We start from the raw sequence: 27,071 nt of genomic DNA, 5'->3' as shown, positions 1-27,071 counted from the left end.
ATATGTCTTTGTCTTTCTAGTTCTCTGTGTTTCTTTGCTTATCTGTCATTACTTGGTGTTTGGATCAGAGATGGTGGTTTACAGAGCAATCCTCACTGGAAGTGTCTCATAGATTCTGAAGTTTTGTGAAATTGGGAGAGCCATAACCTCTTCCACTTATGAAATATGTGGCTTAGGACTATTCTTTTCATTTTTTAAGGCAGTTTCTTATCTATAAAACTGGGATATTAATAACTCACTAAAAAAAGAAAAAAGCACCGATAATCTCAAATGTAAGTGTAGTTGATTACCAGTGGGAGGAGCATGGGACAGGGTGTTTTTGGGAATGGACACACAGGGATATAAAGGGCATTCAAAATGCTCTTAAGATAGGTGGTGGGAACATAGATATTTATTTTACTATTAAGCCATACTAAAACATGTATACACACACACACACACACATATGTTTATCTATGTAGTTATTTTATGCATGAAATATTTCAGAATTTTTTATATGCCCACAATATCCTTATGAAGATAAATGAGGTGATGTTTGAAAATGCTCTTGAAGAGTAAAAGCAGGGAGCAGCTGTTGGGTATTGCTTCTCCAGACAAAGCAGACTTGAGCTGGAACACAACCCTTAAACAAGGATTTATTTGAACACAAAAAGGGGGCAATAAATACGGACTATTTACATGGCAGTGCCATGATGGTGGTAGAGAGGGGCACCTCAGTCCTCTTGCCATTTCTGCCTCCTGACTCAGGTAGTCCAAGTCACCTCCCCAGGCTCTGGACAATGGTGACGCAGCCATGAGAGCTGGTACAGCACTGCCAAGATTCCTGGGTCTCCAGCTGTCTACTGCTGGGGTCGAAGATGAAAACACTATCAGTGCTTTCCCCACAATCATCCCTCCTGCCAAGGATGTGGACCTTCCCATCACACAAAGTCATGCCACAGCTCTCCTGGATGAACAACAGAAAGACAGTCAATTGTGAGGTCTAGCCTGGGACTCCCTGTCCCTAGTTGGCCATGGCCAGATAATAGAAACTTGACCCACAGAATATCCAATCTGGATTGTCAGGGAGGCAAGAAATTGGACAGATCTGAGGTCAAGGTCTGGCTTTAACCTCTTACTAAGTGAATGGCTTTAGAAAGTCACTTAGCCTCTCTGGGCCTCAGTTTCCCCATCTGAAAAATGAGAAGAATAATCCATAGCATTTCCTTGGCAGTTAATGGGGTTAAGCATGTAAAGCATTTTACATAGTGCCAGGTACACAGTAAACACTCTAGTAACAATAACAACCTCCACCATCTCAGGATCTCAGGCTCCTAGGATCACCAAAGGTTAGAATTGAAAGGGACTGCCAATCCAACCACATTTCTAAATAGGCTTTTTGGAATTTCAGGAGAAGGGGATAGAAGGGGTGGAGGGCTGCCAAGGGGGCCTGGGCCTCCCCTCTCTGACATCACAAGGACAGGGGAACTCTGAGAGTTCCTTCCCCAACTCCCTACAGAGGGTTACCAGCGGGTAGCCTTTAGGGTGAGGAGAGATCACAGGGTCATTTAGCCCAAACCCCATACATAAAGCTACATTTGGAACTAGGCTCTGCCTTTGCATAGACCTTAGACCTGGGCCTCACCTCACCTATGAATGTGAACAAATGTGTTATCTGGTTGGCTATCATTGTGAGGACAGAACTAGAGAACTGTGTAAAACCACCCAGCATGGAGCCAGTCACAAGACTCACTGCCTCCAAGATTCAGGCACCCTAGGAGTGTGGGAACCGGTGCCAGGGATGGTACCGAGGAGCCTCTACTTACCACAGGGCTGGGGAGGACAGCTGCCTCTCCCCAGATATCTGTGCCAGGTTTGTAGGTGAAGATTTTTTTCATAAGGCCCCCTACCACATAGATGGTATCCTCGAAGGAGACAGCCTCGAGACACCGCTGTGAAAAGGGTGCTGGTGACCGCAGGCTCCACCGGTCCTCCTTGGGGTCAAAGCACTGCACCTGAGGGGTGGGAGGACAGTGGTCAAGTCTCATCCCCCAACCTGCCCTGTGCCTACACCTCTATGGGGGGAATTCATTGAACACATTCGTTGATGTCTACAAGGCCTGAGCCAGCATCTCGGAGGGTAGAGGAGACTGACCCACCATTCCTGTCTGCCAGCACTCTCAGTCTAATCCCACTTTCTGTCCCCAGCCCCTGGACTCCTTTGTTGAAAGCCTCTTTTCAAGGTCCAGCTCAATGCCACTGCCTCCTTAACACCTCCTCTGGTTCTCCATCTCCTTTCATGGAGAACAGTCTGCTTCATATAAGATTAATCATCTGAGCACCTTATGCCAAGCTTGGAGATGTGTGCATCTCAGGGGATGGAGGTACCGTCTGACCAGTGCTATAGAGGGTTCTCTGAGCAGGTCATGGAGACTGATTCCTGGTTTCATAGAATGTCAACCTTCCTCTCTTCCCAGTGCTTTGAGGTCATGACCAGCCTTCAGCTAGATTTCCCTACATTCCTATAACTGTCCACAGGCCTCCCAGCTGCAGATGTTCACACTGCCCTTCACAACTTCCAAGGGTTCCTACTGCACCTCAGTATGAGGCTGGCTCACCTTCACTCCCTGTTTCCTCAACTGTGTCCTTGGAGACCCTCAGAACACACAGCAAATCACGGCTGTGGGGGACCGTGTTAATGGGACAGGCCTCATACTACCTGCCAACACGGTTTGCTGAAGGAATAGATAGAGTTAAGGAGTAAGGAGAGGTAAGGGCTCTGGGCAAGATTCAGATTCCAGGACCACAATGCTTTGAAGTGACAAGGGGCAGGAGGAAACTGTCATGACAAGGATTAATTTAAACATAGAAACTGAAATGGTGGTGTGAGGAGTTTCTCAATATGTGGAAAATGCTCATACTTAAATGTGAAGAATAAAAAGAATGCAAAGTTTTACTATCTGTAAGAGCATAAATATATAAAACTAAAATGGAAAAGCAAAAGTTGATTCAGAAGATTGAAAGGCAATGGACCAAGTATTAATAGCAGTTACTCTTTAGGTGGTGAGATGATGGGTGGTTTTCCTTTTACTACTTTAAGTTTTCAATACTGAGCATATTGTTTTTTGAATGGAGGAAAACCATTTTAACTAATCCCACCCTACCCTCCCCTCCCCTCCCCTCAGTTAATCTTTACAATCTGTGAAACCCATATGGCAGCAGCACAAGCACTCTAGTCCAGCTGTGCTGCTGACTCACTGTGTGACCTTGGGGGTCCTCTCGGAATTCAATTCCACGCCTGAAACATGAGGACGACAGGATTAAGGGAGAAAATGGACGAGAACACGACAGTACCCAAATCGGCGCCTGGCCTACACTAGGCCCGGCCAGTTTCTGGCAGCCTTCAGGGTCCTCTCTGCCCCTGGGAATTCCCGGCGCCCTGGGGCCTGCACCCACCTTGTCGGTGTTGACACCGTCCTGGCCCACATCCCCGATCACGTAGAGCTGGCCCGTGCCTAGCGCCACTGCGGCTGAGCTCATGGCCTCCGGGAGGGACGCCGAGGCAGCCCAGGTGTTGGAGAAAGGGTCGTAGCGCTCCACACTGCACAGGCGCTGCAGGCCATCAAAGCCTCCCACCGCATACAACTACGAGTGAGCACAGTGGCGGGGTGCCTGCAGTCAAGGGCCATTTGGGTCCAGGCTCCACAGCTGTGGGCTGTATCTGCACTCCAGTGAGGGCCCACACAGACCCGGGGGCCAACCCAGTGCTGCCACCTCCCATACGACCTCCAAAAGTTACTGAACCTCCCTGAGCAGTTTCCTCTGGTGTAACCGGTCAGGAGATGGGTAATGAATGCAGATTAGCCCTGTAAAATACCAGCATCAAGTGGGGTCTAATAATAATAGCTAATAATTTATTGTTTACCTCCTGACTTAATCGATTCTCTGAAATCAGGATGTAGCTTACAAAAATAATTAGCAAGGGGGATGGTGGGATTTTTTTTTAAGTGGAAGAGCCAAAATTCAGACTTCAGCTTTTGGGTCCCAGAGCCCACACCCTTGACCACTAGGCTGCACTATTTCAGAAACTGCTGTTATTTCTATAATTAGCATTATGTGTCCTTGGGCAAGTTCCTTTCTTATTTGGGGCCTCTGATCCCTTCTTACAAAGTAGGAGGTCTTAGAGGGCCTTCCCCTTGGATGTGCATATTTGCTTTGCACCTTAGGCCTCAGGGCAGCAGCCACAGTGCATCCCTACCTGCCCATGCACAACCTACTGGGAGGCTGTCAGGCTGTGAGGTGAAGATCCCAACACCATCCCCAAGGGGCCAGGAGGGTTGTCTGGGTTTGCTGGGGCGTCTCCGCTGGTCCCAGCCTGCTCATGAGAGGTGCCAAGTGAAAGGCATTCAAATGGAAAATAGGCTTCTTCCATTTCAGGGGTGCACGCTGACAGGTGGCTGAGATGGATCTTCGGGGCCACTGGGAACTGCAGTTGCTCCCAATGTGTCTGCTGAGCGGACTCTGCTGGGGTCCCTGTCAGCGATGCATGCAGAGAGGGGGGGCTGCTGGTCAGTGCTCGGAGGCACAGCCCCCCTTTCTGGGGCCGCCGTGCCAGCTGCGGCTGCTGTGGGAGGTAGGGGGATGCCAGTGAGGGCGCGGAGGCTGTAGGGGTCCATGGGAGGGACAGGGGTCAGCGACTCCACGCTCAGCATGGCGGTAGTGTCCTCGTAGAGCAGGGAGATGGTGGGCTGCTGGGGGGATGAGGCTGGGAGACAGGTTGGCTGTGTCCACATTGGTGCTTCCTCCTAGGGTCTTGCTGGCCTGGGCACAGGCTTCCGTCTCATGGATGATCACCGACTTGTTGGGAAGGTCAGGCTGAGACTGGTCTGGCGCTGTGGGGTCATCTGGCAGGCTCTGGGCTGTGGAAGGGCTGGAAGCTGAGCTGGAGCATCCTGAGTCACAGTGGTTGGTGCTCCCGCTGGCAGATGTCAGTGAAGGAGAGGATGGGGCAGTGAGCTGTGCTGGTTCAGACACGGGGCCAAGGCAAAACCTGGCACCTTGCCCACGGATGTGAAGACGGCGCGCTGCACCATGGGGTCACTGCTGCCCTGGCAGCACTGGTCATAGAAGCGGAAGGGCATGTGCTGGGTGGAGGCAGAGGAGCCGGCTGTCATCCTCTACACCAGTCACCTGCACGTCCTGTAGGACTTCAGGTGTCAGCTGGGCGGGGAGGTCCACCGGAGGGCAGCTATTCTCTGCATCTTCACTCGCCTGGCCTGGATGCGGCCCATAGCCAGGTGAAGCTTGGCAGTGATGCAGCGGGTGTGGTTTGAGAAGACAAAGGTGGCCTGGCGGATGGGGAAGGGCTTGGCGGGGGACTGGATGCGGGTGTGTGGATGGTGACATTCAGGGCGCGGCTGTCATCGTCTACACCCGTCACCTGCACGTCCTGTAGGAGGCCTGCAAACCTGACCACGCCCCAACCAAGCCTGGACACATCGGGCTCCACCAAACTCATCTGGTAAATGTCCACAGCTAGGAGCCGCTGGACCATGCCGCCATCCTTGGTGACCACTGCGCAGGTGATCCACTTGCTGCTGTTCAGATCCAGGACGTCGTCAGCTTTGATGAGTTCCTCCTCCCGTGTCATTGACAACTGAGTCTCAGGCTCGCCTCGCAGCTGCAGCGACAGGGACCTGAGCATGAAGAACACCCGGATGGCCCGTCGGGTCTTCTCCACGTCACCGCAGGGCAAGCGCTTCACAAAGTCAATGCCTGTCGGTGGCGTGCCCGCTGGAGGCAGCAGGAGGCATCTGTCATGAGGTGCTCCACGCTCATGGGCTGCACAGTCATGCTCCTGTACTCATCTTCCAGCATGTCTAAAGAAATTTCTCCTCGCTCATAAAAATGCCTCACAAGGTGAACACTTTCTTCTCTCGCGCTCTCCAAGCAGGCCAGGTGTACGTCCTTGATGATGCAGCCGGTGCTGGTCAGGACTTGCTGCTTTAGGAGCAGGCAGCTCAGCTCCAGCATTGCCAGCCGGATCTTCCCGTCTGGCTGAGCAGCACTGTCCATTATCCTGATGAGTCTCTCGGCCAGTAGGTGGTTGTAGGGGATCTTCTGGTCTGCGTTTGGTACTGGGAGCTGGATTCGCTCTAGTTTTTCAGGATCCATGCCTTTATTCTGAGAAATGGCATAGAGGCAGCAAAGCACGAAGAGGGCATGGTAATCATCATCTGGGCTGTCCAGGGCCTGACACACCATATCCAGGAAGGGTCTGCTCCACTGCACACTCCCGCAGCCCGAGGCAGCAGCACTCTCCTCCTCATCCGTGGTGCTCTGCTCCTGCTCGGAGGTGCTGGCGGCCAACTCTGACAGCCTGCGCTGCATGATCACTGCCTCTCTCTCTTCAGCCTTCTCGGTGTCGTCTTGAGCATCCTCGGTGGGCCCTTTCTCCTCATCTTCCTCCTCCCCAACGTTTTTGTCATTGGGTCTCTTTTGCACCTGCCTCTTGCCCTTGTGCTTGTTTGTCTCAAGGGACCATTCTAGTGACTCGGTGGGTTTAACAAAGCACCGACTGCTGGGCTTGGCAGAAGTTCTCTGGACATCTTGCTCAGGCTTGGCAGACATCTCAGGCAGATCGCCATTCAAAATGTCCTCGGCTAGCGAGCACACCAGTGGTGCATGATGTATGGTGAGGAAGACCTGCTACAGAAGATAGAGGGAAACTGGCAGGCTAATTTTTGGTCGCTCTCCTTCCTTGTCCTGATTCTGCAGTGAGTACACGTAGAGGGGGAGGAACAGCCTGGTAAGCAGGTGGTCGGTGAGCACATCACTGAGGAACTCACAGTTGATGAGGATGTCGTTGAGATAGTGCAGGTGGTCCAAGTGCTCAGCCAACAGGCTGCTCCATCTCCCAGGGTTCCCGTGCTCCTCACCCGTCTGCACACAGCTATCAAGTTTGATCACACGTCTCCCAAGGAACCAGAGCAAACTGGAGAAGGAAGGAGCAGCAGTTTCATCTCTGATATAGTGCAGCATGGCCTGGTTATCCACTTTGTAGATGTTCAAAGTTATGGCTCTTACAGCAATTCTAACCATGCTTTCAGGGTGACTAAAAAATTTGATGGCTTCTGTATACAGGGAAAAGTCATTCGTGTGCTCATTGTAAAAGAAATGGACAGTGTGGTTGTTTAGCTTTAGAGACAGTGTTTTCAGGAATGAGATATAATATGCCATAATATCCTCGTCGGAAAAGTCAAACTTATGCACAATGATGGAATTGACACAGTTATTGGAGAGCAGCTAGTAGAGTGAGGTCTCACGACTGATGTTCTCAAACAGGAGGTTTAGGGTCTGCAGCAGTTGAGCGCACACGCGGCGCCCCGATCTCTGCCGCAGGAGGCGCAGGAAGAAAACAAACATGTTCTCCTGGAGGAAGAAGTCGAATACAGAGCTGTCATTCTGGTCTCCCCAGATCAAGATCTCGGTGATGGAGCGGATGGTCTCCACTAGTTGGTTGCACTTCTGTTCTGTGACCGCGCTGTTTTCGGTCAAGACACGGAACCGATCACGGCAGGCATGTTAAAAACATCATTCTAAGAGTTTCTCAAGACAGGACTGTTCACAAATCCAAAGTTATGCATGTCACAATTACGCATGTGACTATGATACCACTATATTCTGATAAAAATCATAACGCATATTTTCTCACCAAGTACAAATTTAGCATGTATGTTATAAACATTAAAATATCTGCTTCATTTTCAAAGTGCTAAAATGTGCATTTGATAAAATTTTCCCATAAGTAATTACTGAAGCAACATAAAACAGCATTGGTTTACCCGGGCAATCCAAGTTTTCACCGCTTCCTTTTCTCTCCCTGTTCCATGTTTCCACCCCTTGAAAAAAATGTTTGTATCTTTTATTGCAAGTTAGTTAAAAGACTGCTTCTTAAGCAGACCAGTAAGGGAAGCAATAAAAGAAACATATCTATGGACAATATTACTTCAACCAGATTTTCTACCAAGCAAAATCCTGACTACTTCAAAATATTGGATATGAAATTTTATTCTACTCAATTAAAAGTGACAAATTCCTTTCACATGGTGCATGCATTTGAGTAGTATTGTTCAAACAACTGCTTGATAAAATTATGTATCATATGTATTTTCTTATATAATTGGTGAAATGTAGTACTGTACCTAGTAGGAAAATTAGGATAACTGAGTTTACAGAATATCATATATTAATAATAAACTCATATTCTAACTATTTATTATTAAAACAGTTAAATACCTATTGTAGACTGGTAGGAATGAGCTTAGCTTTGTCTGTTATTTTGACAGCAACCTAAAAAAGAGAATCAAAGCATATTTAAGAATATATATTTTGGTGAATTAACACATATGAAGAAAATACTTGTTTCATTCCTAACTAGATATAATTTAGACATATTTGGTATTCTACAATTGGGTGGTAAATTTGCTAATCTGGCAGACTTGAAATGTACTCTATTGACCAAAATATTTAACATATTTGATCCTAAATCAATAATACTAAGCCTTTGTAATTTCATCCAAATTTCTCATTTTAAAGCAAAAATCACCTTGAATCTCAATATTTTAGTTATAAATCTGACAAACAACAATTAACTGGGGGGGTGGCTTATAAACTTGCAGTAAGGTAATCATTATATGAATAAAATGGTTCCATGAGTAGAGAGATTAGACACCCAAGCTCACTTACAGCAGACCGACAAAACAGATTTCAATGTCCTCTTCAGTTTCTGCCTAGTGTAGCCGGTATCTGAACACTCCAGGGTCAGAATGAACAGGGAGGGATATGGCAATATTTGGGATACAGTAAAGAGAAAACCTATTTTAAAAACATTTTATTATTGAGGTTTTAAAAAATAACATCTTAGATCCAGTACACATTATGTAATTTAGAATGTTAGATGTTTATTTAAATAAAACCTTTGACCCAACACAAAAATATATATGTAATACACATATATGCAAATAAAAATTTTTACTATATAAAAGCACTTAATTTAAAACATGGGATTTTAGAAGTCAAATTCTCTTATTAGCTAAGAAAAACACCTCTATAACATTTGTTCAGCATGGTCTCTAAATGAATATAAACTAGTAGATGACTCTGCATATTTACACCCAATTTATCTTGAGCAAAAATTATTAAGAACTTCTCCTAGCCCTGTTCCTAGGGTTCATTAGCAATAGTAATCAGAAATGTTCTTCAGAAATCACATGAAAGGTAGAAGCCTAAGGATGGCTTTTGTGCAGCACAACTAATTTCTAAGAGATCCTAATATACAAGGATGACTGTTTCCTAGATGTTGAGGTCAGCTTTTATGCCATCAGATATGCACCACTTACACATATGCCAGTGTTTACCATCCTGCAACTGTCACTGATTCTCCAACATATAAGCAAGCTTTTTAACAAGACTCTGGAGAGATCTAAGGAAATATTAAAAGGCATCATGAAAACTTTCCTTTCTACCAGCTAGAGCATGTCTTGCCAATTTCACCTTGGCAAAATTTCCCTTCCCTATTGTTTTCTGTGAGTGATAATTTCCAATGTGAGGCTGTTCATCTGTGGCTGATGAGTTTCTACACTGAGGGATATCTTGTCTGCTACTTGACTTAGTAGATTGGATGTTTGGTTCAGTGTATCCATCCACAGATGGATGCTAAGAATAAGACTGTTGCTTCCTATGGAATGGAGCTCGAAGGATATTAAGGAATGATGAGAAAGAGATGGGATCAGGGGGTCTGAAGATCAGCGATAATAGACAACAGACGACTTGATTCTTAACCAGATCCAGCCTATAAACTGCAGGGTGACAAAAGGCATGCATGCATTTCCACAGGAAACAGAGTGCTTATTTTTCAGTGTTCTCTTTCTTCGTACTTAACATAACCATTTGGGGTAAACATTCTCTTCCTCCCAGACTGTTCTACATAACAATCTCCATAGTTTAAGGCCTCCACCACCCTGATGCCAGCTGCCTCCCACAAATTCTGTGGGTCTTGTTTTAATCCTTGCTCCTACATTTTCCCCTTTTTATTTTATTGGCTGAGGTGACTGTGCCTGTCTTAGGTTGCCCTCAAGCTCTGAAGGAAGAGTCTTACCTGTCATTGGCTACCAGTCAAGCTCTCTGACTTTGATTCAGGAAGGAGCCAAGGGCTTTTGCCAGACTCACACTGTTAGTGCAGCTTTGCTGAGGTGACTGTGCCTGTCTTAGTTTGCCCTTAAGCTCTGAAGGCTACCATTGAAGCTCTCTGACTTTGAACATTTGTTGTTTAACACAGCTGAGGAGGAAGAGAAAGAATATTAACAGCACCAAATCTAAGCCTATAGTAGTCAAAAAATGATGTGATTTCCACCAGTAAATAGAATTAAGGTAGCTTTTGGGTGATTGTATAACATCATCTCTGTAGGCTATATGTGAATTTTTCTAATACCCTTTTTTTGTAATTCTAAGATATCAAGAATTAAACTATCCAAATGCCCCAAAAGATGCCTCTTTACCTTTTCCCATTCTATTTCAGATTGATTATTATCTTAAAGGGGTAATACAAAAATTGCTCTCATTCCAGTCACATTTTAAACTTCCTACAAAATTTAAATTATACATTTGATCTCCAATATGAACCAGTGCTGTCTCTATATCATTTAGTTTATTATTAATTTGCTCATCAGCATGAGATAGACCATGCCACAGTTCACTGGCATTTTTATGCCATTCTCTAGCATAATGCTGTGTCTGTATAATTTGATACAATGCAGTTCCAGCAACTGCAGCCACAGTGATAATTCCAATTATTCCAATGACAGCTGCAATAATGAGTCCAATTAGTCTCTTAGTCCTTTTAAGATATTCTTTTGCCAAATGGATCAGGATTTGTGCTTCTTTCTGGAGAGGATTGCAAAGATATTGACATCTGCACCAGCAGTCACATACCTCTTCTTCTCCTTGCTGCTACAATTGTCTGATTTTCCTGCAACATAAATGCTTGGAGACAAGTGAATAGAGAACAATTCTCAAAATTAAAATTTGATTTCTTATATGCATATGACCTTTAACAAGCACATATGGATCTCTAGTACATATTTGCATACAGTGTTTATGGCTGCTATTTAAAGAGAAGTTATGGTTACTAGAATTTGCTATAAAAATTGGTCCCAGGGCGGGCCACGGTGGCTCAGCAGGTAAGAATGCTTGCCTGCCATGCCAGAGGACCCAGGTTCGATTCCTGGTGCCTGCCCATGTAAAAAAAAAATTGGTCCCAGTCCTAGGAAAATTTTCTATAAATTTCTCTGACCAATGTTATATTTATCATCCCATGGATTTGGCACAAATCGTCCTCTATGTATTAAACTCTGATTTAGCTTGCCTGTTCATATAGTCTCAGTTATCTCCAAGTTAGAGATGGGAGGCCCTACACAGGCTGCATCTCTTACAATTCCATAGGAATCATTAATTATGATAACTGCTCAGATCATATGACATAACTGCCATCCATTCCAACTTTATTTCCCAGCTAATAGGCAAGTATCATTTGATTCCATAGAGTTAAAAGAAGGATATACATATAGGTAATTATAAGAATCACTCTTGATCTTAAACCATGTAGTTAAATTATTTATTGTCATACACAGTAATTCATTACTTACGTATATGGGTCTTTCTAAAAATGGAAGAGCCAAATTTTATACCATTTTTTTCTTCCTTAAGTAGTTTTGGAAGACTTGAATCTACTGGACCTGGGAATCCTAAACTAGTATTCAGATATTTTGGTAAAGTTGGATCTGCATGTTAGGGCCTGAAGCAGAGGTGGGTTAGGAATATAAACCCAATAAGTATAATTATGTCCCTGTCCTTCAGCAATTAGAGTTATATGTCCTATAATGTACATTATTCATTTAGTTATTTTCATCAGGGTTGACATGTCTGGGTTTTATTCTCTTTGAGGGAATCCAAACCGAGGTTCTGTCATCTGCAATGACAAGAGCAAATCCCCTACCCAACACCTTTATCATGCCTGGTTTCCATAACTCATCTTTAACATCTTTCCAATAGATCAGCTGCAGCTGCAGTTCTGTTTGGGTTGTATGATTTTTCTTTTCCAAATTACTAAAATGTTATTCTGCAGGAGAGTGTGATGAATTATCATAAATGTTTTAAAAATTTAAAGTAAACAGTGCTTTTGCTAACTGACCTTTAGGTGTACTTATTTTCACATCACCATCCTCCTGATCATCATCTCCCCCTCTTTGTTTCAAGAGCATAGACTTTAGCGTCTGGTTTGCTCGTTCAATAATTCCTTGCCCAGAGGGATTATGTAGAATTCCTGTGATATGAGTAACATGAAAAGTAGTACAGAATTTATGAAACTGATTCCCTGTATAAGCAGAACCATTGTTCATTTTTATAGACTGGGGGCATCCCATAACAGCGAAAGCATTAAGTAAATGTGATCGAACAGAATAACATGGCAGAAACGTTCTCCAGGTTGTGCGGTAGTCCAGATGAAATGAGAAATGTGTCTATGATAACATGTACATATTGCATTTTACTAAACTATGAGATATGAGTAACATCCATTTGCTATAATTTATTTGCTTTTGACCTCAAAGGATGAACCCCTGATGCAAATGGGAGTGCATTTAAAGGTCCACCTGTTGGACAAGTCCAAACAATGTCCTGAGCTTATTGTTTAGATAAAGACAGAAATTTCTTTCACAGCCTTTTGCTGTTAATATGAGACAATCTGTGAAATATCATGGAATCTTGAATTACCCCCACAAGAGTATCTGCTTGCTGATTTTGTAATGACAAAGACCTTTAAGATTAGTATGAGCTCTTATATGCATGATAAATAGGGGTTTAATTCGACATCTGACTGTTTATAAATGTAAAAACTTTCGGGATAATTCATTTCCTTCAAACAAAGAAGCTGTCTCAATGTGAGTAACTGTTTGGCAGACATATTCAGAATCAGAAATAATATTAAGAGATTGTGGAAAATTCTGCAATACTTGAATTACAGCTGCTAATTCAGTGCACTGGACTGGGGTATAAGGTATTTTCCAACTTTTGTTTTCCCCTGGGGTGGCACAGGCAGCCTGCCCATTACTGTTTTTTTTAATTTTTTATTAATTAAAAAAAATTACAAGAAACACAAACATTCCCAACACATACACTCAGCAATTCACAATATCATCACATAGTTGCATATTCATCATCGTGATCATTTCCCAGAATATTAGCACCAATTCAGAAAAAGAAATAAAAAGATAACAGAAAAATATAACAAACAAAGAAATAAAATTTTGCATGCCATACTCCAGCCTCTCCATTACATCTTGAATAACAAGCTGATATCTACTTAATGCATAAGAATAACCTCCAGGATAACCTTTCAACTCTGTTTGGAATCTCTCAGCCATTGACACTTTCTCTCATTTCTCTCTTCCCCCTTTTGGTTGAGCAGGTTTTATCAATCCCTTGATGCTGAGTCTCAGCCCATTCTAGGGTTTTTCTCAATCCCTTGATGCTGAGTCTCAGCTCATTCTAGGATTTCTGTCCCACATTCCCAGGAAGGTCCGCACCCCTGGGAGTCATGTCCCATGTAGACAGGGGAAGAGTGGTGAGTTTGCTTGTTGTATTGGCTGGATAGAGAGGCCACATCTGGGCAAGAAAAAAGTCTCTTGGGGGTGACACTTAGGCCTAAATTTTAAGTAGACTTGACCTATCCTTTATGAGGTTAGGTTTCATATGAACAAACCCAAAGACTGGGAGCTCAGCCTATAGCTTTGGTTGTCCACACTGCTTCTCAGAATATCAAGAATTCAACTTGGAGAAGTTAAATTTCTCCCCATTCTCACCAGTCCCTGATGGGGACTTTGCAAATACTTTTCCACTCACTGATCGAATCACTCTGGGATTCATTGGGGCATCACTCTGGAAAAACTAACAAATCTCATGTCCTACCCAAGATTCCAATTACTTATGGTGTTCAATCAAGCTATCTTCATAAGTTATATTAGGAAATGCCCTAGTCAAAATATAAATTTTGTACCAAATAAACCTTTTTTGCTTTAGTCTCACACATAAGGTGAAATTTTAAAATATTAATTGCCATCTATTTTCAGCACCCTGCAGTAATGACATTCCTTTGTTCTTCCTCATGCACAAACATTTTCAAACTTTATACATTTCATCACTATTATTATACAATCTAGGCATTCCTAGATTATACCATCTCAATCTTTAACGTCTGTATTTCTTTCTGATTTCATTTATGCCCCCAGCCCTCCTACCTCTATCATTCTCATATGCAGCTTCATTTAGTGTTTAAACATAATTGTATTACAGTTAGGTAGTATTGTGCTGTCCATTTCTGAGTTTTTATATTCAATCCTGTTGCACAACCTGTATCCCTTCAACTACAATTATGCAGTATCTTACCCAATTTCTATCTCCTGATGGGCTCTGTTATCAACAAAATATTCCAAGTTTATTCACTAATGTCAGTTCATATCAGTGAGACCATACACTAAGGAAAGCCTGTTTTAATCCTGATCCAAATTTGTGGGAAGAGGCATTGCTTTTTTTTTTTACATGGGCAGGTAGCGGGAATAAAATAGCCTTTGCTTTTAAACCTGATTCAGTATTGAATATAGAAGCTTTTGATAATACTATCCCCATGTAATTGTTTCATGCTCAGTTCTGGGTGTGGCATTTTGACTAGATGGAGAAATATCTCGGCCCATTCAAAGTGGGTCTTACATATTTGCTGTGAAATAGGAAATGGTTTGGAGTCAGAAATGACAGACCCAACAGAAACTTCAGAGCAGAGCTGACACAGATGCCGACATGTGGAGAACAGAGACACAGACGTTTGGAGAGCCCTGGAGCTTAGCAGACGTCACCATGAGATGTTCAACCAGCCAGAACCTAGAGGGAGCCAAGGGAGGCCAAGAGATGAAAGCCAGTCCTGGAGAAGCAGAGTGAGAGTGAGGAACCCACACAGGAACAGAGGCTGAAAGCAGCTGAGCCCAGGAGCAGGGGACCAGCAGATGCCAGTGACGTGACTTTCCAGCTGACAGAGCTGTTCCTGACCCATCCGCCTTCCTTGAAGTAAGGTGTCCTTAACTGGATGCCTTAGTTTTGACACTTTCACTTCCTTACAACTGTGAACTTCTGTCTGATAAGATTCCCTTTTCAAAAGTCATTCAATTTCTCGTATATTGCATTCCAGCAGCTTGCAAACTAAGACACCATTTCTGCATCATTCTCTGATTTTTAGCTAAATGCTAAAAATTGTAAAAGTACAAAAAATGAATTTTGCTTTGAATTCAATTCTTTCTTGTTTTGATATATGTATCATGTATATATGTTTGGAATAGCAGAGAAATCCATCTTTATAATATCCTTTCTCTCGGTACAAAAGCCTAATTTATTTTTCCAGTAATTAAGACTGTGATTGCTAAAGGATTAGACTTGTTTCCAAATATATTTTACATCCCTGACTGCTATCTCTTCACCACAGTCAAGTGTATTGTTTTCCAAATTTTTACATTGAATTTTCTTGGAAGGGATGAGTCAAACATTGTTCAGAAATTTAGCCAGATTTCTTTTTATTTTCCTTTTGCAACTTAATTTTCCTGGAGGGAGGGAAATTACTACTTCTTATAAATCTAGTATGTATTCAATAACTGGTGTTCTTCATGAAAACTGAGGCTCAAAAAAAATGAGGCCTATCATACTTTCAACCACTGAATCAGTGGTTGGTTAGCAATTAGATACTGTAAAATTATTGATCAGGAAAGCATAAAACTTGACAGCATTTCTACTGAGGGCTGATGAAGAAACTCAACAAATAACCTGTTATGCATGGATCAGGAAAGGAATATTGTTATTATTCCTGGCATTTCATAAATGTATGCCAAAAAAATGATGTTCAATTTTCTTTCTTAGCTTTATGAGAAAATATAGACTGAACAAAAAGACCTACAGAAAACGTTCTGAAATTTAGTTAGTCCTTTGTTAAATTATTCTCCATATATTAGGTATTATGATACAGTGCAGCAACCCATATCCAATCACAAAAGTTATGTTTTTTTAATCCCTAAATGTTGGCACCATTTTCTGTGTATATAATTCTGTCAAGAAGTCTTGCTCACTATCAAAAAAAAATTCTAACATAAAAAACGTTAAAGTTACATTAAGAAATATAGCATTTTAAAAGTTTCAAATTAAAAAAAGGAGTTATAATCAGTAAGGATATGAAACTTCCACAGATATTTGTCCATCTATTACTCAGCTGCTGCCCAGGCCTCTCTGTGCCTGGTCTGACTTAGATCCTACAAATCTATACACAGAAATATGGTCTGATCTTTGGTGAATGTTAGGGCACTTCGAAGAGCCTGTGGTGCTGATTCTTGATGTTCCTCTTCATGTAAAATTTATGTGAATGGTCATCACTCTTGGCAAAATTTCATGTGGTAGACCAGGGTTTGGGGGACTGAGACAGAATGAGAAAATAGAAGAGTAAAGTTTGATTAAATGCTATTAAGAGAAAAAGGCTTTTGAACTGAGGACTGTATCCGAACATGACTTTTGATACAGAGAACTTTCCCAATCACCGTGGTAGGCATGTCATCATGCTGCAAATGATAGGCCCTTGATGGAACGCTTTGGGATATCTGGTTAGATCTGAAGGACAACCATCCCCATACAGGATATTTGGATGAATGGAGACAAAATGGCTCAATGGAAATCCATGAAATGTGAAGGCATTGCCAGTTCTCACTGATTCCCTGTGTTTTTAAATTGGTATAGGAAAGTGAATTTACTTCTTGCTAAGGTTCATGTTTCCTATTCATTCATAAACAAAACAAGCTTACAAACAAAAACAAATACCAAGAGCAGGAAAACAAGTATGACTGTCCCCAGTGTAGGGGGATATGGGCTCCTTTGAAGAAAAGCTTAGACTTGGAAGTTGTAGGTAAAAATGTTACATCTGCTGAGTAAAAAGGCTCATTTTGGGGGCAAGTGTGTGTGAATGCTCCGTGGCAGAGTGCCACCTATTATACCACCACATCACACCCTGAGTGTCAAGTGTGGAGAATGGGGATGGCATGGGCATGTCAAGGAACTCCTAGGTTGTATGAGGGGATACATGGGCTTAAAGTGACAACTAATGGACTCATCTGTTCTTGCTATGATCAATGTGTTCCATTTTCATCTGTATACATTATGAAAATAATGCAGATTTGTGACCAGGGAAAAGTTAATGATCACTCATTTGTAAAACCTGTCTCCCTCCTAATTGACACACTGATGGTCTCTCCTTATTGTCAAACACTTTGTTTTTGTTTGAGATAGAACACTTTCAGTGTTCCAAGCTGGCAGTTACATACGAGTAGCTACTAGCCAGAGGCAGATCTGAGGGTCCGTTGAGACCATGAAGCTCCTACTTAGTGCCACAAAACTGTCTTTTCAGCTAGTGCTAATGAAACTATCCAATGCTTTTATGGTTTTATGTGAAATTTCCTTGCAAATGTTCATATGTGCCAATTTGATTGCTCTTAAAATAAAAGTCCTCCGACATGGATAAAAGGCAAAAGCACTAGCCAAGCAAATTTCATCTCAACGTGAAAAATATCATGAATTCATTTAGCAGATGGGACAGATTTCCAAATTGTGTGAAGACCTCAGCTGAACTGCAGAGGAGACCTCTCCTCCAATGTTAGAGACCAGGTGTCTGGCAACACTTCACAAGGATACAAACTGGTTCCTCTTGCCAAGTGAAGATTTAGTCAAAATTTTTGAAAACATACTGATATGTGAGGCCCCAAGATTTTCTTTCAGCAGAGTGATTCAGGCTCATTGTCAGGGACAGAAACAGTCACTCTATGGGACATTCAAATACCCCCTATGGAATGAGACTGCTGCCAAGGACATAGTAACATCATCTCAGCAGAACAGAGAAGGATGCCAGGAAGAAATCCTTAAGAATTTGGATGAAAATGCCCACCTTCAGGGCACCCGAAACCTGCATGCCATAGAAGATGCTGTATGGTATGAAAGCATTAAGGAAGTAAAGAAATAAGAAAAAAATCTTCAACATTCCAGCATACAGAGAGAACAGGTTGTCAGGGATCAAGACAACCAGTTAAAATCTCTGAGTCAAAATCTCCTCAAAGTGATCAGTGAGCCTGCCGTCTCTAGAGAAGTTTACAAAGATGCTGTCAGCTTGGAATTAGACGAAAAGAGTAGCTCAATGAATGGAGGCCTGCGGTGTCAGACAAAAGTGGATTTGACAAAACTCAGTGATTGTGTACGTTCCAGTACGGCTTTAGACAGACTGGAAAAGGAACAGCAGAGGATGCCTAAAGATTTCATAAGCAAAATCACATCAATGAAGAACTTACAAGTCGAATTAAACATCTAGAAAATGAGCAACGGCTTCTACAGCAAAATAACGAACAGTTAGAAAACACGATCAAAAAGCTTCAGCACACACTGTGAATCTTTCCTGAATTTCATCAACTTTACCAGAAATCAGTCCAGCAGAAAGCGTCTGCTTGGGTATGGAGAACGAAATTACTAAGGTGTATGAAAGCATACGATATCTAGAGCAGCAAGCTGGCACTTACGGAAGGATGGCTGAAGAGCTGGAGAAGGAAATGGAGAGTACAGCTTCTTACTATCAGAGATGGATGAGGGGCCATGAAAGAGATTCTCTAGAAAATTGCCTGGCAGCTCTGGCTGCAGAAAGAAAGCTCATTGAGCTAAGACAGGAAAATGAGCAGAACTGGCAAAAATTGCGGGAAAGAGAGCATAAAATCCACCTTTTCCCAAGGGGTCCTTTGGTCCCCATTTTTCCACATGCAGCCCAGGGAGGCTGGAGAGGTTCAGGGCAAGCCCTGCATCATCAGGACCCCAGTCAGGGAGGAGGGGACAGCACTGAGGGCTCAGAAGTCCAAGGTGATGCTCTTGTTTGACTCACCTCTGCATCAGCCAGTCCCTCACGGTTCACAGCACTTGAACTGAGGTTCTGTTTTACACTTCCAAAGAGTGTAAAGGGCTTACTGACTTCTTAGTATATTTATATTTTTAGTTTGTTTCTGTTAATTAATCTATACTGTATTTTCTTTTGTTGAAATTTTATAGAAGTGTACTAAGGAAGTTTATTCCAGAATAAACATATTTTTCCAGAATGTATATATCATATATATATTATTTTGGAATATACTTATAACCTTTTATTGTATCCCATAGTATGATAAAGTATTGCGTGTTAAACCTATTAATTGTCCCACAGTTACTTTCACAATTAGAGAAATTTGATATTAATGGGTAAAATATTTGTGCAACTTTCAATTTTGTACTTATATATGTGAGATAAGATTCAAAGGCTGTAAAATAACTTAGTATTTATAACATTCAATTTTGATTGTTTTTGTAATCCATAAATAAACAACACATAGACTATTTTTATTGTTTTATTTGATATCTTTGTAATCTCCCTTATTTATTTTTGGACTTTGACGTATTGCAGCTATTTATTTTGTTTTATCATTTCTTTTGTTGTTGTTGTTTGTCATTTCTTTTTAAACTCACCAAATGTTTCCTATTATTTTTTGCAATTGAAAAATGTGGACTCCTTCTCCCTGTGTCTGGCTGCTCTTTGGTTCCTGAACAAGGGACTCGCCTCTCAGAAGCAGCCTTCCCAGGAACAATCCCTGTCTACATCTCTCAGCCAGAAACCAAAATCTGTAGCCCCTGACTCTGTGTATTGTCAATGGCACCAAGCAGAGGCCTTGCATAGTCATTCAGAGACCACTGGTGACATTGGGTAGGCTGTCCAATGGTAATATGTAGCCTAGATGGTCTCTGGGGCCTCTCCAGCTCATCTCCCTGCTTCAACTGCACAAGCTTCACCATCTCTCCCAGATACACTCAGCCTGTGCTTCCAAGCCCCTGAGTGCCAGGAACCTTTCTGCATGTTTGTGACTACATGCTTTTGCCTCTGTTGTTCCCTGTGACTTCCCTTCAGGTATTATCTGACAAGTTACCCTTTCCATGAAGGTGGGCCAGATTCCTTGAGTGGGATTTAACTGATCCTTTCCTATGCTTCCAGGTCAGTTGGGGACTCTTGAGAGTTCACATCTTCCTGATGGTCAAATTGAGTCTCTCCACCTGACTCCCTAAATTAGGCAAAGACTATGTTTTATTTATCTGTCTCTGTCTCCCTGACCTGAAACTTTGGGAGTGCATAGTTTGTTGGCATCAAACAGATCTGCTTTCCTATCCTAGCTTTACCATTTTTGAGAAAGGGAGAAATTCTTAACCTCATTGAGCCTATTTTCTCATCTGTAGAAGGGGGACAAAAAATCCATACTTAATTAGGGTTGTAGGGGTTATTAAATGAGAGGATGAATGCAAGCCACTTAGCATAATATCCAGCATAGAGTGGGCTAGAGAAAATGAAGTGATTAAAGTTAATATGAATTGAAGCTGACATAGCTGAATAAAGGACGCAGCCACACCGGGGATTGTATCTCAGAGATATCACCAGGGATAAAACACTTTAGCCAATAACTTTAAAAAACACTGTGTCAAGAAATTTACAGTTGTAATCCTGCCTTCCAGCTGGAGGAAAGAACAATGAGTGTGGAAAGAAGTGCGGTGGCGGTGAACCAATGCCCTGGGGCTCCTGCTGCAGCCCCGCCCTCACCAGAGACGTAGATATCATTGCGGAGGGCACAACCTGCAAACTCTAAGCACGTGTAGCTGGGCAAACTGGGCAGCGAGGTCCAGCGTCGGCTTCCTGGGTGGTAGGCATCGGCGAAGGGCAGCTTCAGGAGTCCCTTGCGGTCACAGTCGCCGATGACCACGATCACTTCAGCTAAGTCCATGAATCTGGAGTGGGGATAAGCCCAATGCCCACTGATACATACCCAAGTTGCGGCCCCTTCCCACCTTTTCACTGACCATGCTGTAGGATTCTGCTGCCCTTCCGTGCCTTCTGCTTCTCTCTGGCTACTGATGGGAAGAGGGTGCCTAATCTTTTTCCTACTGACCTCTAAGTTACAGGAAAAGAATTTTTACAGAGCCCTTACTCCAACTTAGAAAAATCGTTTCTTTCATCCTTGTGATAGTGCTAGTAGGTAGGGCTTATTCCTTTTTATTCCTTTTACACAAGGGGAAATTGAGGGTCATAGACTCTGGCTTGCCCAAAGTCATGCAGTCAGTAAGTGAGAGAACTGAGATTCAAGGTTAATTCTGTTGCCCCCTCCTCCAATATCTATCTCTTAAATCCATCTACTTTCATTGAACCGAGCCACTCCCCCTTCCAGTGAAGTGCTCTTCCCTCTTACTGACTCCTCAGACTTCTGACCCCATCATTTCCAAACCTGTTGGCCACTGGTTTCCTATCTAATTCATTCACAAATCATTCAAGAGGCACAATTAAGTGACTAGATGAGGGATGATGAAGGAGTGAATGGGTGGAAAACGTGGGAATAACAGACGGCAGGAGGCAAGCGGTAGCGGGCTGTACCTCCGCGGCCGGGCCGCAGCGCACCGGCCTCACGGCCCAGGATGAAGCAGGCGCGGGCCTTGAACAGCAGCGGGCGGCACTCGCCACAGCCCTGCAGCAGCTCGTCAGCCTCCACCTTCTCCAGGAAGTAGGCTGGCGCCAGCAGCGGCAAGCACACATGCTCCAGCAGCCGCCGCAGCTGCCCGCGGCGTGCCGGCGCGTCGTGGCGCACCCAGCGCATGGCCGCCTCGAACACCGCCTCCTTCCGCGCCACTCCCAGCGCCGGGTCGGCCAGCAGCGCTGCCACCTCGTCAGGCGGCAACTCCAGGAAGTCGGGGTGCTGTGCCACCTCGGAGAAGGCCTGGCGCAGCACACGGCTGCACCGCTCCGCCAGAGAGGAGAGCGAGAAAGCGGCCGCTCCGCGGCGCAACGCGAGGCTATTGGCGGGCGCAGGCGGCCCTCGAGGAAGCGCACGCAGGCCTCGCGCAGGCCCGCCACGCCCAGCCGCTCGGCCAGTGCCAGCACCGCGGCCGCCTCGTCCTCCGCGCGCAGCCACACGCCCGCGCCGTACACGTCGTCGAGCACCACCGCCAGCGCTGCGGCCGCCGCCGCCCCCGCGGGCCCTGAGCCTGGTCCGGCGTCCGGCCTCTCCGGTGCTACGGGCACCATGGCTGGGCTGCGCTCCGGTCGCGCGGCCGCAAACAGACTGCGGAAGTAGGCGCTGCCAGCGCTGAGCGCGGCGCGGTGGCAGGAGGAGTCGCGGCCGCCTGCGCACAGCACCACGTCGGTGAGAGCGCCGTTTCGCCGGTATGCACTGAGGGTCTGCAGGACACGCTGTGCGTGGCACGTTCCCGCGCACGGTGCCTCGGAGTCTGGCTCCAACTCTTCGGGCTCGGGGTCCTCCAGCATCCTGCCGAATAGAGTTCAGATAGCGTCGGGAAATTCACCTCGCTGGGTGTGGCTCACAGCACATCCCGTTCTTTCGTTCCTTCTTTAACTTGTTTTCTCATTCTTGAATGCATGCACGTATACATGTGTGCTTTCATTCATTCATTCAACTAATCTTTCCATCCACCCGTCCACATGGCTACGTTGATCTAGCCCCTGCCTATTTCGTGTTAGCCCCTGCCTATTTCGTGTTAGCCCCTGCTTTGTGGGCTGTATCGTTCTCTCTCTTGCGCACTTCGGCCATACAACCCTTTCCTTTCTTAAAACTTGCTAAGTTTTTCCTGTCGGTATCACAAGACACAGATGGCAGCTCTCAAATACAGTAATTTGAGGAGAGTCTAATAATGGAATGATTTACAAAGATGTAGTTAATGTTTAGGGCCTCTGAAAGGGAATAGAGCAGTACCACGTGACTAGCAACAGCAGAGAGCCTTCACTGCTCCAGATACTGAAGGGGCTAGGGCAGGGAGGTTACTAGGACCTGGACAAAATAACTATACAGGGAAGGACAACTGAAAGGAGCCTTTGGTCAAGGAATTCCGTTCATCCCACAGAGATTCAGAGGGAGGGCATCATAACTCTACCTCCCTCTCATCACTCCACTCTGTGTCTAGTGATTTCCTGCTGGTGCTTCCCATTGGCCAAGCCCTAGGGAATCTAGAGAGGAGGGGAGCCCATTGATGAGGGTCAGCTTCCCCTGGGCACAAAGCAGAAAGTAAGGGAGGTGGGAAGTGGATCTGGAGGAGCAATTGGAAATCTTCACCTTTTGGAGAGGTCTTCTGTGACCACTCTAGTTAATAGCTCCCCTTCCTCCTGGACAGTGCAGGATCCGGCCTGTAGCAGATGCTCCATTAATACCCATTTAAGGTCAAGGAAATGTATTTAGCAAATACTTATTGTGGGCCTTCTCTGTGCCAGGCAGTAAACAAAACAGTCAGACCCTGCCTTCCTGGAGCTGACAACTTGACAGGGCTCCCATGGGGAAAGTACAAAGCATTAGGGAGTTCATAAAAGGGGCACTAAACCCAGTTAGGGGTGAGGGAAGGGTCCCCAGGGAAGGTACCTTTATACTGAGTAGAGAAAGATGGGTAGAATTAGGTAGGTGAAGGGAAGGGAGTGGAAGAAAATTGTCTCTAGCAGAGAAAACAGCCTGTGCCCAGACCCAGAAGGAGGTTGTCTCTCTAGTGAGACAACCTCTTGGTCATCTGAAGGAGGTACTGTGGGGAAGTGAAAGAACTGGGCTCTAAGGACAGAGCTAGCCTCTAATCCTGCTTCTACCAGTGATTCACTGTGTGACCTGCAGCAAGTCCCTTTGCATTAGCTTCAGTTTCTTCACCTATAAAATGGGGATCGTATTGCCTATCTCAGGGGGTTATTGTGACTATAAAATGGAATATATGAAAAGTTCTGGGTACATAAAGCAAACTCAGTAAATGTTCCCTTTTGATTGTTTTTCCTCAAGAGAAAGGGAAAACACCAAGTATGCCAGTTGCTTTTATATACAGAATTTCACTTGACCCTCACAACATCCCTGACCACATTTTTAAGACAGATTTTTGTTTGTCATGAGGAAACAAGCACACAGAGGGAACTTCCCTTTCAGAAGTCTGCTTCTGAAGGATTAGAGGAGAGGTGTTTGGGAAAGCACTCTACAAGCTGAAAGGTTTAACATGCTGGTTATGAACGTAGAGCCTCTGCTTGCACACCTCCAGTGACAGCAAGCTCACTCCTTTCTGTGGCAGCTTACTCTGGGGAGTGAGCCTCTCCCTCCATCCCGCTGGTCCCACCTTCTCTGCCCCCTCTGCAGACCACTCTGCCCTGGAGGGCTGACGTGACCCTGCCCAGTGTCAGCTCAGCTTTCACATGGTCTCCTGTCTCAGCATCACAGGGAGATGAGCTTCCCAGTGGGCAGGGCCCTGGGGAAGTTAACTACTTTGCTTGGGCTGTTAACCCACCTGGCTGCAGGCTCCAGCACTCTGCCACCCTTGCCAGGATGGGAGCATCTGGGGAACAACCCAGGACCAGAAGAGGGAGGTGAGACAGGTCCCTAGGGCATGCCGCCCCCATTCTGACTGTCCTCGGCTGGCGGAGAAAACAGCCACCCTCTGAGCTGAGATCTAAGGGGGCAGGTTTCCTCTGCAGGGAGAAGTCCCATGGCAAAAGGGGCTGCCTTAGGAAAGGGGAGACCTGTCCCTGAGAAGTACAGAACTTACTCATTCTGCTGCTGTCTGCCACTCTGGGTGCTGTGGCCCCCCAGTTTTCATCCCAAGGATTCTCAGTCTGGGGGCCCAGGTACACCCATTTGGAACATGGAAGGTAGGGATTCCCAGCTGGGCTCGCTCAGGCATTCTCCCATCTGGGCCGAGACTCTAAGAAGGGAAAGGCACCTAAAGCCGAGGGTTCTGACACAACCAAGGAACCCAGCCCCTAAAAAGTTGATTTGCACGTGCTATCCTCTTTTTTTTTCATCCCCCCCACCCCAAACACACTTGCCACCACCGCTCAGCTGGAGAGGCCCTGAGCCCCGCCCCGGAGTTACCTGGTGCATACCTGGCCACGCCCTCTCCTAGGTGCTCTGCAGCAGCTGTGAGGAGCCCAGGCCACTCCGGCCAGTGCCTGCACCCTCGCCCCTGGCGACCCGGCTCCAGTGCTCCTGCTGCTCGGACTCAGCTGCAGTAGGACAAAGGGGCTGGATGCCAGGGGGGAGGGGAGGGGAGAGGCAAGTGGGAGAGAGAGGAGGGGAATGCTGGGCTTTTGTTTCCCTCTTGGACCAGCCTTAGGATGGAGAAGGACAGGAGTGTGGGGTGGGGGGAGGGAGGGGCGGGAGTAAGCGTGGAGTTGTATCTGGGCTTGACAGTGGCTTGGGGCTGGCTGTGCCCTTGCATGAAGCACAGGCCTCTGAGGGAGGGTGGGGGTGGGTGCCTACCTGGGGCACAGGAGGGGAAAGCTTGTGTTTGTGATGCAGGTGTTCCCAGGTATCTGGGGGAGTGGGGAGGTGGAGGGGGAGTGCATGGAAGGCAGGAACTGCGTAGCCCTGGGATGGATGGGGATGCGCGACTGTGTGACTGCCGAGGTGACTTGGAATGTGACTGCCGCAGTGCATAGACCTCAGTTTCCCTCTTTCTGCTGCTGTGTGACACTGTGCTCTGTGTTCCTGCTTCACAGCGCACGATTGTATAATTATCACACTTTGTCTGCTTATGTCTTGTGTGTCCCTGTCTCTTTGTGTCTGTCTCTATGTGTGTTCATTTCTGTGGATGGCAGAGGCCTGTCTTTTGTCCGTGTGTGTGCACAGTGCGTGGCTCTGCATCTGTGGTAAGGCTCGCGCCCAGCTGGTCCCACTGCCCACTTAGCAGTGCACCCTGGGGGCCTGGTGGCCCTGGGCAGGCCTGCCTGGGGTGAAGAGAACAATACTAGAAAAAGGCAGTTCCATGGGCTGCCTCTGGATCATTTGCTGCAGCTACTAACGGCCCCCGAGCCTGGCTTTCATGGGGCAGCTGAGGGGTTTGCTTGTGTGGAAGGGGCGGCACACCTGGGAGGTGGATGCCTTGGCAAGAGCCCGGGTGCCCCAGTGGCCTGCTGTGTAGTCCTTGTCCCCTGGCTCTCAGGAATTGCAATTCCTGTTTTGCCTGACTAGTGGGTTGCTGTCACATCGGGAGAGGGTTTGAGAATGAAAGCATATTGCGATGTGACCCTCACTGAGGCCCCCATGCCGGCAATCCATGGAAGGCTCTGGGACACAGGTTACGGTGATGCTGGCTGAGTGTGTGCAGGCCGAGGACTGGCCAGAGACTCTTCTGTGGACCGTGCTGCAGGGCATGGAGTACCCATCCCCCCATAAAAGGACATTATGTTTTGCTGCTTGTTAAAGGATATGTGTGATTTGGGCACCTTTATATCTATACTTGGGAAGGAGGGGCAGAGGATTGAGGGAGGGACCCTGGAGGAGGGGGAAGCAGGCTCAACCTGAAGGAGGCCTCACCTTCTCTGAAGGGCCCAAGGGGAGGGAGGAAGGAGTGAGGTGCCACAGGGTTTGCAGGTGGTGGCAGGAAGTGGAGGAGACCTTTCTCCCAGCTCCCTGTGAGGTAGGGTATGAGGCTGTCCCACAAAGGGGAGGGGCTGGGGAGGATCAGGATGGCGGGGGGCTTCAGTAACCCCTCAGGTTAAGGGAGAGGAACCCAAATTGATCATGGGCGGCAGGTTTGGATGAGGATGGCGGCAGCCCTGGCTCACCGACCTCCATTGTTTGGGTGAGGGTGGCAGCTGACGAACCCAGGATTGGGGAATGGGACCAGCTGGTCCCCTCAAAACTCCCAGCCTGGGGCGGGCCGCGGTGGCTCAGTGGGCAAGAATGCTTGCCTGCTGTGCCGGAGGACCCCGGTTCGATTCCCGGCCCCAGCCCATGTAAAAAACAAACAAACAAACAAACAAACAAAAAATAATAAAATAAAAAAAAATTAAAAAAAAAAAAACTCCCAGCCCCCCCCAGCCCCACTCCGCTCCCACCCTCCTGAAGATTCCAGGGTAACAAGTTCCCAAGTGTGGCCAGGAACCTCGA

General features: G+C 45.7%; 1 protein-coding gene and 1 pseudogene across 1 annotated transcript; both read right to left on the bottom strand.

Annotated features, from left to right (window-relative positions):
- Positions 1–757: 757 nt before the first annotated feature.
- On the bottom strand, positions 758–22,496 carry LOC143672616 (kelch-like protein 35). The gene is given in 9 exon segments (XM_077147225.1): positions 758–946; positions 1,806–1,994; positions 3,436–3,624; positions 4,238–4,252; positions 19,982–20,023; positions 20,691–20,946; positions 21,587–21,599; positions 21,602–22,012; positions 22,015–22,496. Coding segments are annotated over 9 exon segments (1,764 nt in total). The 5' UTR covers positions 22,475–22,496.
- On the bottom strand, positions 4,413–7,563 carry LOC143672599 (protein CLEC16A pseudogene; annotated as a pseudogene).
- Positions 22,497–27,071: the final 4,575 nt, after the last annotated feature.

Source organism: Tamandua tetradactyla, chromosome Y, assembly GCF_023851605.1.
Source record: "Tamandua tetradactyla isolate mTamTet1 chromosome Y, mTamTet1.pri, whole genome shotgun sequence".
Taxonomy (NCBI): Eukaryota; Metazoa; Chordata; class Mammalia; order Pilosa; family Myrmecophagidae; genus Tamandua; species Tamandua tetradactyla.
The sequence above is the reverse complement of the archived record's forward strand: the minus strand, read 5'-3'. Positions and strand labels throughout refer to the sequence as shown.